Source organism: Scyliorhinus torazame, chromosome 22 (assembly GCF_047496885.1).
Source record: "Scyliorhinus torazame isolate Kashiwa2021f chromosome 22, sScyTor2.1, whole genome shotgun sequence".
NCBI lineage: Eukaryota > Metazoa > Chordata > Chondrichthyes > Carcharhiniformes > Scyliorhinidae > Scyliorhinus > Scyliorhinus torazame.
The window spans coordinates 66,585,671-66,599,304 of NC_092728.1; the positions used below are offsets into that span (position 1 = coordinate 66,585,671).

Genomic DNA, 13,634 nt, shown 5'->3' on the forward strand with positions numbered 1-13,634 from the left:
TAATTCAAAAGCTTTAAAAATGTACCTCTTAGTGTCCTTGCCAAGGTTCCAGGCTGGCAGTGCCAAGTGCCCAGGTAGCACTAGCAGTGCCAGGGTGCCCCCCTGCCAAGAGGCCGACCACCCAGAGGTCTCCAATCACCTGGGAGACACCCCTAAGTGCCGTTCCACCTGGTCCCCATTAGTGGGTACCAGTGCTAAATGGCATCCGGTTGGCGTCTCCTCAGCGAGGCCAGTAGATGCCGGATGGCCATTCGATCCGGCACAGACATAATTAAGTGGGCTTTTAAGCTCACTTAACTACGTGAGTCTGGGTCCTGCCCATTGTGGGAAAGATCCAGATTGCGATGTCTCGCGAGATCCAGATCTTATTAGATCTCGCGAGGTATATCGACCATCGGGAATTCCTGAAGAGGCTTCTCCCTGGATCTAGTCATGTCCCATCCTGATTCTGTGGGACGCAAATCGTGCCCCTTGATGCTCCTGTTATGTGGAAAATGTCTTTCCTCTAAATAATAATTATCTCTTATTGTTGTCTATTATTGGCTGATTTACAAAGATAGTTGAAAGAAAGAAAAGTATATTTCTGATCTTCACTTTTGCTGACCTTCCCCTTTTTGTTTGTTCATCATGGGATGAGAGTGTCGCTGGCTGGGCCAGCATTTATTGCCCATCCCTGAGGACATTTAAGAGCCAATCACATTGCTATGGGTCTGGAGTTGTATATGCCAGACCAGGTAAGGATCGCAGAATTCCTTCGCTAAAAGACATTAGTGAATCAGATGGATTTTTAATGACAATTGACAACTGTTTCATGGTCGTCATTAGACTTTCAATTTCAGATTTTTATTGAATTCAAATTCCACCAACTGCCCGGTTGGGATTCGAACCCATGCTCCCGGAGAATTACCCTGGATCTCTGGATTACTAGTTCAGTGACAATACCACGACTCCACTGCCTCCCCTAATACAGCACTGCCTCCCCGAAGACAAGGCTGCACCAATTTCCTTTTCGCCGTCCTGAGAAATTGGCCAGGGTCAGTGTCAATGTCAGTGCTGTGCCACTGACGATCCACTGCCAGTGTGTTGAAGAGAAACATCCATCTTGACTATTTTAAAATTCTCATCTGCTAGGTGTCCACCTGACACTTTAAGATAAGCCTTCCCCATTCATCTGAACTGACAAACGTTTGGTCGTCAATTAAGTTCTGAAAGCCATGTCAAATGTTACAAAATTTGTTACCCATCCATCACACAAGCCAAATTGGGGGATGATTGGACAGAGCAATTCCTCAATAGCTGTCACATTATTTTTTTGTAAGCTGTGCCTTGCTGTGACATGTTAATGCATTTCAATAACACCTGTGGCTTCAGTGTTTGCAATGTACGCAAGTCTGCAAAACCACAAGGCCTGAGATTAGAGTGGTTTAATCATCTGTATTTAATGAATAGTCATTGCACAACAAAGATAGCCTTTTAAATCAATCAACCCACCATCTAACATCCAATTAGATGACAGTAGTTTTGACTTTGTTGCTTAATTTGGTTGCCTCAACATGTCTCCAAATGCAAATTTTAATTTTTGTTCCAAATGTGTGAAGAATTACAAAATGTCATGCCAGTTTGTGAAGCGATATCCTTTCACATTTTATTTCTTGATTTCTTACAGATAAATTGAGCTGAAAAGGTTCCAAAGTTTTCACATTTTATCGCTCTGTGTTACATCAGTAAACAAAATTGACTGCACAAAATAGGAAGATCGCGAACTACCAAAATGGGGCTCAAGTGGCATATTTTAGTTTGTTTTGTGACAGCTATTTTGGTGGAACAAACCCACGAGGGGCTTATTAAGAAAGTTATTAGACAGAGGAGAGACATTGTGCAGCCAAAAGAAGAGAATATCACTTTACCAGTTGGAACCCAACCTATAAACTTCAACCATGTCTACAACATCAATGTTCCTCTTGGCTCTCTCTGTTCAGTGGACCTGGAGTCTCCTGATGGCATTGCAAGACCCAAAGCTGATTCCAGCGACGAGCACATAGAGCATACTGTTGATGGTGAAAATCAAATTGTCTTCACTCACCGAATCAATATCCCACGTCAGGCCTGCGGCTGTGCAGCAGGGCCAGACATCCGTGACTTACTCAACAGGTTGGAGGTGCTGGAAGGTCATGTCTCATCATTGCGTGATCAGTGTGCTAATGGAGGATGCTGTGGAAATGGTGCACAGCAAGGAACAGGTATGAAAGTAGTAAGTGTATGACATAGTTAAATAATTGTGATGCTTCTACTATGTCACCAACGTAAACTGAGAGTTCTGCTATATATATTTTTTAATATATATATTCTTGTCTTACCAAAACAAATAGCTGGTACATATTTAATCTCATATTGTTAAGAATAAATTTGGATTTAGAACAAATAATGTTGTGATGTCCAAGCAATTTAATGTACTTAAAGCCTTTTAGTCTTAGTTGCCTACTTAATACAATTAATGTCTTACACGAACAAACATCTTTTCTTAGGTCGTATTGATGTAAAACCATTCTGTGGTGTACATGGAAACTACAGTGCAGACACCTGTGGCTGTTTGTGTAACCCAGGCTGGAAAGGAACAAATTGCACAGAGCCTGACTGTCCAGAACAGTGCAACGAAAGAGGCACCTGCATTAACGGCAAGTGTTTGTGTGAGGAAGGTTTCACTGGTGAAGATTGTGGCATTGAAGTCTCCTGCCCTAATGACTGCAGTGATCAAGGCAGGTGTATAAATGGTGTCTGTCGTTGCTTTAGTGGTTACACAGGAGAAGACTGTAGCCAGCAGCTGTGTCGATTTGACTGTGGTGAATATGGAATCTGTATTGATGGAATTTGTGTCTGTGATGAAGGTCATACAGGCGAAGATTGCAGGATAAAGCTCTGTCCCAACAACTGCAGCGGCCAAGGCATTTGTATCAATGGACAGTGTGTCTGTGATGAAGGCTTAACTGGAGAAGACTGTAGGGATTTGGCCTGTCTTAACAACTGCTATAATCGTGGCCGCTGCGTGGATGGAGAATGTATCTGTGATGAAGGTTTTACGGATCAGGACTGCTCAGAAATTATTTGCCCTCATGACTGTTATGATCGTGGGCGTTGTATTGACGGGGTATGTTACTGTGATGAAGGTTTCACTGGTGAAGATTGTGGAGAACTTGTCTGTGTAAACAACTGCAGTAACAATGGCCTCTGTGTCAATGGGCAGTGTGTCTGCAACGAAGGCTACGCTGGCGAAGACTGTAGCGAATGGGCTTGCCTGAACAACTGCAGCGATCGTGGGATCTGTGTCGATGGAGAGTGCATCTGCAATGAAGGCTTCGCTGGAGAAGATTGTGGTGAATCGACCTGCCCAAACAACTGTAACCATCGTGGACACTGCGATGAAGGACATTGTATCTGTGATGAAGGCTTCACAGGAGAAGACTGCAGTCAGCTCCTCTGTCCGAACGATTGCAACAATTCTGGTCGCTGTGTCAAAGGCCGGTGCATCTGCAACTATGGCTTCACCGGAGATGACTGTGGTGAAGCCGCTTGTCCAAACAACTGCAACAACCAAGGTCACTGTGTTAGTGGTCAGTGCATCTGTGAGGAGGGTTATTCAGGAGAAGACTGCAGTGAGCTGATTTGCCCTAATGACTGCTATGACCGTGGGCAATGTGTCAATGGCCAATGCATCTGTGAAGAAGGTTTCACAGGGGAAGACTGTGGTCAGCTGGCCTGTCTAAATGACTGTAACAACCGTGGCCGCTGTGTCAACGGTCAATGTATCTGTGATGATGGGTTTACTAGCGAGGACTGCAGTGAACTGGCCTGCCCTAACAACTGCAATAACCGTGGTCAATGTGTCAATGGTCAGTGTGTCTGCGATCCAAATTACAGAGGACTAGATTGTGCAGGTTTGGCCTGTCCCAATAACTGCAATGATCGTGGGAGTTGCATTGATGGTCGATGTGTCTGTGATGAAGGCTACATAAACGAAGACTGCTCTGCAGGTAAGTGATACCAATTATTTGTTTCCACTTGGTTTGTCCTAGACAAGTATGTATTTCATTCAAGATCTATCTTCTTTATTAGCTTTTATTGCATTACAGAAATTCATAATAGTATCAACTAACAGGAATGTTGGGTAATAACTCAATGCATTCAACTGTGCCTGGGGCTGTCTATTATTTAACCTGTCTAACAATTTGAAGTGCTATGGTTTCATAATGCAGTTTTTAGAAGCTGAAATTAAACTGTCAGATCTCTATTCATTCCCAATCTATTTTGTCATGTCTTGCTCTTAGATATTTTAGTGTTTAAAATACAGAAAAGGAAGTACGTGGGAAGTACTGGTGTATATATCTTTAGATAAATGAGACTATGGTGAAAAACACTTTGATAAGCAATTGAGTTGCTCGCTGTCTGGTTTTGAAATTTGAAAAAAACCTTCCATGTGAATCCGAGAGATTTTTCCATATGCTCGATAACCATGCCAGAAACTCTGCAGTTCATAAATGCAATTTAAATACAATGGAACGAAACATGACCTTAATCATTTTTTGCTATCCCCAATTAATTGTGATTATAGTCAACAACTGACAAAGTAGTAGCCCTGTTTATTTTCTGCAGTCTGCTTGTCTGGTACATCCAGAAGTTCGTGATTTAAGATAAATGAATAGAATAATTATCATTTTGTTCATTCCTGCGATGTGACAAACCATTCCTTTTGGTCAAAACTATCCATTATAACGAAGCAACAACTTGAGGATCCTGGAAATCTGAAATTGCTGGAAAAATTCATCGGGCCTGGCAGCATCTGTGGAGAGAGAAACAGAAGTCAGGGGGCTGGATTCTCCGATTCTGAGGCTATGTTCCCACGCCGGCGTGGGAACGGTGATGTTTTATGCCAGAAGAAATGGTGTAAAATGGACACCAATTCCCCATTTTGCTGGGGGCTAGCATCAAGGCAGCATAGAGCACCCGACTCTAGCTGCCGATACGCTGCGGAGAATTGCCGCGCCGTGCTATATGGCGGAGGCCCGGCCCGTGAAATAGTGCCCCCCCCTTTGGCAGGTTCGTGTGCTCCGGACCACCCCCCAAAGTGCCCCCAGCCCTGAATAATGTCGTCCCCCCGCCCGCAGATCGGCCCTCCGCCATCTGTGGCGGACCTGGACTGAGTCCGCAGCCGCCACACTGAGTTCCCGATGGATGGATCACACAGGACCCACGCCGTCGGGAACTCGGCCGGTACTGAGAATAACCCTGCTATTCAACAGCACTTTTCGAGGCCACAGTTAGGCCACAGACATCCTGCACTGGGTCGCTGAGATTGGCAGCAGGACTGGCTCCTTGCAGACCGGGGCACCATTTTGGAAGGCTGCCATGATGTGTAGTCCCCTCCATCTCAGCACCTCCCCCCCCCCCCCCCCCCCCCCAACTTACAAGATTCTTTGTCTGGCAGGAAGGCCGATTTTGGCCTCTCCTGGGATTTAACCGTCACGTTCCGACTCCAAGTCGGACGCGGTGGGGTCATTGAAATGCGTCCAAAGTTACAGACCGGCACTTGGAGGAAGAAAAAGCAAAATGAAGAACAGAGTCCATGGTCTAGAAGTTGGTTTTAAATTCCCTTTTGTACCTTCTCTTCCTTTGGTAACCTTTCTCCTCTATCAATTGTGAGCAAGTATGCTTTATGGAGGCGATATCCCTCCATGTCACTAGTTTTTTTCCTCCACATTCTGACCTAATGTGGAATGTTCCTTTTGGGACTAGTTCTATTGGTTAAGCAGGGTTCTAGGATTGGACTTTCATCATTGAGGTGGAATGTGTGAATTGAGGAAATGTCCGGCTCAGTCTGCCCACCTCGGGATAAAGTGCAAGCAAGGATGGGATTTTCATTGTGGGGGGAGTGGGTGTGGACTGCAGTCGGGCCGGCCAACCGCAAATAAAGTTTAGAGGCAGTCACAGGGATTGCTGGGTGCCGAGGCAGGAGGTTTAAACTGTCCACCATGGAGCTGTGAGACATTGTCCCAGTTAAAATAAAATCAGGAAGGCCCTTAAGCCCTCATACCCCTTCAACTCCACACACCTTCCATGCCCTTTCCATGCCCCCAACCCACCCACATGGTCTCTTATGCCATGTTATGCCCCGCCAAACAGCTCTATGGCCCCTCATGCCCCCATGCCATGGTATGACCCCCCCTCCCAACAACACTGATCGACCCTAATTCCCTCTTGCCAAACTCTGGCACTTCCATGCCTATTCACCCACTATACACTATAGGACCAATGAAACCCCGAATGACAGTAGAATATGTGAAAGAAAGTTTTTTTTTAAATCATTCATTCATTGCTACATTTTTTCTATCAAAACATTTATTTTTACCACAGCCCAATAAACGTGTCAATAATTCAGTCACATGAAAGTTTTAACAGCTGAAATTTCAAGCAGTTGCTACCTCTTTATCTTGTGTAAGCAAACATTGACAGCATACATCAGAGAGCCAAAGCTTTCCATCAAGCAATGTTTTCTCTTGGGCTCATGTATTCCAACAAATTAATGGATTTCTGCATTCTCAGCTCAGCTTCTGCGTATTCTTGGCTGAGGGCCTAGACATCCATTAAATTACTAAAACACGTGAGCTCCAGAGAACACACTGTTTGATTGACAGCTCTCGCTGACGATCTATACTGTCAATTGCACAATATTTAATTACAAAAGATAAAGAGGGTTCAAGAGCTTACAGTTTCAGCAATTGAAACTTTAATGGTCTGGAAATTTTGGAAATGTTATTGGGCAGGGACTATAGTAATAAGGAGTTTTAAGAAAGTGAAAATTTATTAATGAATTACTTTTTCAAAGTTTTTTGTTTTTTTTACATGTACTATTGTCACTATAGAATTCATCAGTAATATACATTATATAATGTGTGATTGGCATGGGACACAACAAGGCATGGGGCCATATAGGTTTAGCATTATAGCTTGGCATACAAAACATGAGAGGCCATTGGAGTGGTTTGGAGGGATGTGAATACCTGGGCATGGGTTCATGAGGTGTCATAGGAGGTGGGGGCATATCTTGGCCATGGTGGGGTCATCAGGTGGATTTTTTGAATTTACCCTGAAGTCTTGTGGCTTTTTGAAATGCTGGCTCGAAAAATTGTGGGGAGGACTGGGACACATCTCCGCAATGGAGTCTGCAGGTAGGGAGTGCAGAGTGCAACCTGGAACCCAAACCAAGCCACAGCTTTAAAAGCTACTCCTGAAAATCAGCAGTTTGTGAAATGGGGTCAGGAACTCTGGAATTGGGTCCTGGCTGCCAGTTATTCCCGACTCGGTGACAATCCAGCCCCGAATGTAAACCAAAACGAGGAAATAAACCCCTGGCTTCAGAAAATGAGGGAAGAAAATGTCCTACTTTTGGAATGATTTGGTGAGTCCCCAGATAAGCCTTTTCCGAATTGATGAAACAATATAAAGATGAGAGTTATATCCCTGGAATGTTAGCGATCAATTTTGAAATGTCACCCTCCGAATACATGGAATTAAAACTTGGAATTGGACCACTAAACCCACAGACCAGATACAATCGACTGTATCACCCCTTCACCCCTTCAAGCAAATTAAACACTCCCCAAACTCAACGCGCTTCAGCAAAATTCAAGAATATGCTCCCCATCCTCTTATTTCAATTTCTGATTTTAATCAACTGATTTCCAAAGCACGACGGCCAGGTAATCTGTGATCATCAGAGACGTCACTGCTGCAGCTCTCAATCCTTGTCTTAACCAGATTTCTAGTGGGTTATTTTTTTAGAAGGAATTTATTAACATAGATTTTGCCTGGAAACTGTTCCACATTTTCACCACGTTGGAAAATTGATTTCCTTGCCAGTCACCATGCTATTTTTGCATCTTTGCAACCACCCCTCACCTTCCACCCCTCACCTTCACCCCAACCCTTGTCAGTTCTACACTCACACAATGCTAAAACAATGATTTACTTAAATATATATCGGCACCTTTCCAGGCTTGTACATTCTCGCCTTTTGAGGCCTGGGAATGGGCGGGGGGGGAAGGGGGGCGGGGGGGGGGGGTTGTCTCTTCATAATCAGTGGCATCAAATGTGGAATCACCTTTATCATTCTTCTCTGAGCCTCTGCTGTATGACGGCATCAAAACTACATGGGACCGGTTGCTATGATCTGGAAGGCACTGCCTGAAAGGATGGTGGAAGAAGGTTTAATTACGGCATTAAAAATAGAATTGGAAAATGTGCAGAGCCATGGGAAAAGGAGCACAGATGTGAGAGTAATTGAATAGCACTGTCAAAGATCCTCTGCGGCCAAGATGTTGTGATTCTATAATTTTACAACAATGCTGTTAGCCTCACTCCGCCAGGGTCCCAGGTTCGAATCCCAGCTTGGGTCACTGTCTGTGCAGAGTCTGCACGTTCTCCCCATGTCTGTGTGGGTTCCCTCATCCTATTTCCAGCTCTCTCTAGCTTTGGCAAAGCGTCATCCAGACTCAAAACATTAGCTCCCTTCTCTCTGCACTGATGCTGTCAGACTTGCTGAGATTTTCCAGCATTGTCTGTTTTCCTTTACCCCAGACTCACCCATTAATCCTTGAGTGGCCATTCTTCTCATGACTAGAATTTACAGTACAGAAGAGGCCATTCGGCCCAATGAGTCTGCACCGGCCCTTGGATAGAACACCCTATTTAAGCCCACGTCTCCACCCTTTCCCCATAACCCAGTAACCCCACTTAGGGCGAGATTCTCCGACCCCCTGCCGTGTCGGAGAATCGCCGGGGGCTGGCGTGAATCCCGCCCCTGCTGGTTGCCGAAGTCTCCGGCACTGGATATTCGGCGGGGGCGGGAATCGCGCTGCGCCGGTTGGCGGGGCCCCCCGCTCGATTTTCCCGCCCAGATGGGCCGAAGTCCCGCTGTTAAAATGCCTGTCCCGCCGGCGTAAATTAAACCACCTACCTTACCGGCGGGACAAGGCGGCGCGGGTGGGCTCCGGGGTCCTGGGGGGGGGCGCGGGGCGATCTGGCCGTGGGGGGGTGCCCCCACGGTGACCTGGCCCACGATCGGGGCCCACCGATCCGCGAGCGGGCCTGTGCCGTGGGGGCACTCTTTCCCTTCCGCCTTCGCCACGGTCTCCACCATGGCGGAGGCGGAAGAGACTCCCTCCACTGCGCATGCGCGGGAATGCCGTCAGCGACCGCTGACGCTCCCGCGCATGCGCCGCACAGAGATGTCATTTCCACACCAGCTGGCGGGGCACCAAAGGCCTTTTCCGCCAGCTGGTGGGGCGGAAATTCATCCGGCGCCGACCTAGCCCCTCAATGTTGGGGCTCGGCCCCCAAAGATGCGGAGCATTCCGCACCTTTGGGGCGGCGTGATGCCCGCCTGATTTGCGCCATTTTGGGCGCCAGCCGGCGGACATCGCACCGTTTCCGGAGAATTTCGCCCCTAATCCTTGTTGTCAAATTCATGCCTTTTGTATTCGCCTCCAATCCCATAACCCTTGAATATATCTGTGCTTCCCGAATCCTGGCCACTTGCTCAAACCTTAATTTTAATAACTCCACCATGCTTTCAGCTGTTTGGGCCCTGAGCTCCAGAGTTCATTCCTAAACTTCTCTGCCTCTCTACCTCGCTTCCTTCCTTTGAGTTGCCCCTCTTTGAACAAGCCTTTAGTCATAGGTTCTAATATTTCCTTATGTAACTCGATACCATATTTTGTTCTATAATGCCTCTGTGCCTTCAGATCTTTTAATATATCCGAAGTTCTATATAAATACAAGTTGTTGTTATTTTCAGACAAATAATCAAATTCATTTAAAATTCAGCATACCTACTAAAACAAACATATAGCAAGATACAATAAAGCACAATAGGGCCATTACCATACATTGTGGAATATAGGGCTGGATCTCCGTTTCAGCGGCTAATTGCTAGCTGAAACCAAGAATTTATGGCTGTTTTATGGCACCAAAATTGGCACCTAACCCTCACCGATTCCTGGATCAGTGAGGGGCTAGCAGCGGCGCCGGGTGAAACTCCCGGCTCCCGCGCCGAAAACGGCCGGAGAATGGCTGGATCCCTGGCCTCACATGCGCACGGCGACGACCTGCAGCGGCCGCGCTGAGCAACATGGCACCGGCCGTGCGCGGACCCGACCCACCATCCGCGACCCCACAGGATACCCACCCTTGCGTAAACACCCTCCGGCCAGCGGCACAGATCCCGGCCGAGTGTGGGGTACTGGACCAGTCCGCAGCTGCCATGCTGGGTTCCCGACCGCTCAGACCTCACGTCAACTATGCAGTCGCGAACTCGTCCCATTGGGGGTGGAGCATCATGGGAGGGCCAGCGGATGATGCGCTAATGCCGTTGCAACGGCGTGTGGCGCGCAAAGTGATGATATTGGAGGGGGCAGAGACTTGCAAACCGGGGTAAAACAGGCACCGGCCCTGATTTAGGCGTCGGAATCGATTCTCCCCCGCTCACCGATTACGACATCGGGGTCAGGCAACGGAGAATCCTGCCAGTTGGTTTTTACAAATTATTTGGTTGGTTCTTTATTTTACTCCTCCTCCCCCTTACTTTAAAGCGCATAAGATTGAGGGTAATGTCCTGAGATCTATAGAAAGCTGGTTAGCAGACAGGAAACAAAATGTTGGAATAAATGGGTCTTTTTTCTGATTGGCAGGCAGTGACTAGTGTGGTACCACAGGGACCTGTGCTAGGACCCCAACTGTTCACATTATATATTAACAATTTGGACAAGGGAACTAAATGTTTCTCCAAATTTGCAGGTGATACAAAGTTGGGTGGGAGAGTGAGCTGTGAGGAGGGATGCAGAGATGCTTCAAGGTGATTTGGGCAGGCTGAGTGAGTGGGCACATGCATGGCAGATGCAGTATAATGTGGATAAATGTGAGGTTATCCACTTCGGTAGCAAAAATAGGAAGGCCGATTATTATTTAAATAGGTGTAAATTGAGAGAGGTGGATACTCAACGAGACCTTGGTGTACTCGTGCTACAGTCCCTGAAAGTAAGTACACAGGTACAACAGGCGGTAAAAAAGGCAAATGATATGTTGGCCTTCATAGCGAGAGGATTTGAGTGTAGGAATAGAAATGTTTTACTGCAATTGTATAGGGCATTGGTGAGGCCACATCTGGAGTATTGTGTGCCGTTTTGGTGTCCTTATCTGAGGAAGGATGTTCTTGCTATGGAGGGTGTGCAGCGAAGGTTTACCAGGTGTAGTGCACAAAGACTCCGTGAGACGAATAGAGTGAAGTCGATGAGGCTTTATTAAGCATGTCTGTTCCCCCGCAGCTCGATAGTAAACTGGCCTGCGGGGGAAGACTCCGGCTTCTTATACTCCGCCTTCAGGGCGGAGCTTGAGGTCAACGGCCAACCAGGACCCGGGATCTGTCAGCCAATGACATTAGGGCTTCCAGTCCCACATGACCCCCAATACATACTACCACATTCACCCCTTGTCAAAAATGAACCCAGCGGGATGATGCTTCGTATGGTGGTAAGGGTTTACAGGGCTGGTCCTGGGAGGACAAAACATTCACATGGCAATACAGTATTGGACAATTTCGTCCTGTTGCAACTATTTACAGAGGGTATAGGAAGAAAAGCAAAATGTTCTTGTGAACAGTCCATATTTGTTTTACATCGACGCCACGAGTCGGTCGGGCGGTCTGGTCGTCCGTGTCGATCGCCTCGGCCCCGGCGGTGGTGGTGGTGCTTGTACCAGTGTTGTCGCCTCCAGGAGCCGTACGGTTTCAGCTCGGGCTTGATTCTTGGTCGGTGCTGAGGGGAGGGGAACCGATCCTCCTGGGAAGGGGGCGGTCGCGGGGTGCGGCGGTGGCAGGAAGGGGGGGTTGGGTTGATGGTGTCGGGGGGGTGTGCGTGTTGCCGGCGGGCGCCAGATCCCGCAGGGAGACCGTGTCCTGTCGGCCGTCGGGGTACTCCACGTAGGCATACTGGGGGTTCGCGTGGAGGAGGTGAACCCTTTCAACCAACGGGTCCGCCTTATGTGCCCGCACATGCTTTCGGAGCAGGATGGGTCCTGGGGCCGCCAGCCAGGTCGGCAGCGACGTTCCAGAGCAGGACCTCCTAGGGAAGACAAGGAGACGCTCATGAGGCGTTTGATTAGTGCTCGTACATAATAACGACCGGATGGAATGGAGAGCGTCCGGGAGGACCTCCTGCCACCGTGAAACTGGGAGGTTCCTGGACCGTAGGGCCAGTAGGACGGCCTTCCAGACCGTGCCGTTCTCCCTTTCTACTTGCCCGTTCCCCCGGGGGTTGTAGCTGGTCGTCCTGCTTGAGGCTATGCCCTTGCTGAGCAGGAACTGGCGCAGCTCGTCACTCATGAAAGAGGACCCCCTGTCGCTGTGGACGTATGCGGGGTAACCGAACAGTGTGAAGATGCTGTTCAGGGCTTTAATGACTGTGGCCGCGGTCATGTCAGAACAGGGAATGGCAAAAGGGAAGCGGGAGTATTCGTCCACTACATTAAGAAAATATGCGTTGCGGTCGATGGAGGGGAGGGGCCCTTTGAAATCGAGACTGAGGCGTTCAAAGGGGCGGGAAGCCTTAATCAGGTGCGCTCCATCTGGCCTGAAAAAATGCGGCTTGCATTCCGCGCAGATGTGGCAGTCCCTTGTGACTGTACCGACCTCCTCTAAAGAGTATGGGAGATTGCGGGACTTGATGAAGTGGTAAAACCGAGTGACCCCCGGGTGGCAGAGGTCCTCGTGGAGGGTTTGGAGGCGGTTAATTTGTGCGTTGGCACATGTGCCGCGGGATAGGGCATCGGACGGCTCGTTCAGCTTTCCGGGACGATACAAAATCTCGTAGTTGAAGGTGGAGAGCTCAATCCTCCACCTTAAGATTTTGTCGTTTTTGATTTTGCCCCGCTGTGCACTATCGAACATGAAGGCTACCGACCGTTGGTCCGTGAGGAGAGTGAATCTCCTGCCGGCCAGGTAATGCCTCCAATGTCGCACAGCTTCCACTATGGCTTGGGCTTCCTTTTCTACTGAAGAGTGGCGGATTTCTGAGGCGTGGAGGGTCCGGGAGAAAAAGGCCACGGGTCTGCCCGCTTGGTTAAGGGTGGCCGCTAGAGCTACGTCGGAGGCGTCGCTCCCGACCTGGAAGGGGAGAGACTCGTCGATGGCGCGCATCGTGGCCTTTGCGATATCCGCTTTGATGCGGCTGAAGGCCTGGCAAGCCTCTGTCGACAGAGGGAAGGTCGTGGTCTGTATTAGGGGGCGGGCCTTGTCTGCGTACTGGGGGACCCACTGGGCGTAGTACGAAAAGAACCCCAAGCAGCGTTTCAGGGCTTTTGGGCAGTGTGGGAGGGGAAATTCCATGAGTGCGCGCATACGTTCAGGGTCGGGGCCTATTATCCCATTGCGCACTACGTAGCCCAGAATGGCTAGCCGGTCGGTGCTAAAAACGCACTTGTCCTCGTTGTACGTGAGGTTCAAGGCTTTGGCGGTCTGGAGGAATTTTTGGAGGTTGGCGTCGTGGTCCTGCTGATCGTGGCCGCAGTTGGTTACATTGTCGAGATACGGG

The 13,634-nt window shown here is 48.4% G+C and overlaps 1 protein-coding gene across 15 annotated transcripts in view; it reads left to right on the forward strand.

The window, feature by feature from the left end:
• tncb (tenascin Cb) overlaps positions 1 to 13,634 on the forward strand; it is a 417,727-nt gene that overhangs the window by 284,961 nt on the left and 119,132 nt on the right. For all 15 annotated transcript variants that reach the window (XM_072488244.1, XM_072488246.1, XM_072488245.1 and 12 more), the window contains 2 exons: positions 1,667 to 2,240; positions 2,526 to 4,028. In XM_072488244.1, the coding sequence (XP_072344345.1) occupies positions 1,772 to 2,240; positions 2,526 to 4,028 (1,972 nt within the window). In that variant the 5' untranslated portion in view covers positions 1,667 to 1,771. The remainder of the gene's footprint in view (positions 1 to 1,666; positions 2,241 to 2,525; positions 4,029 to 13,634) is intronic.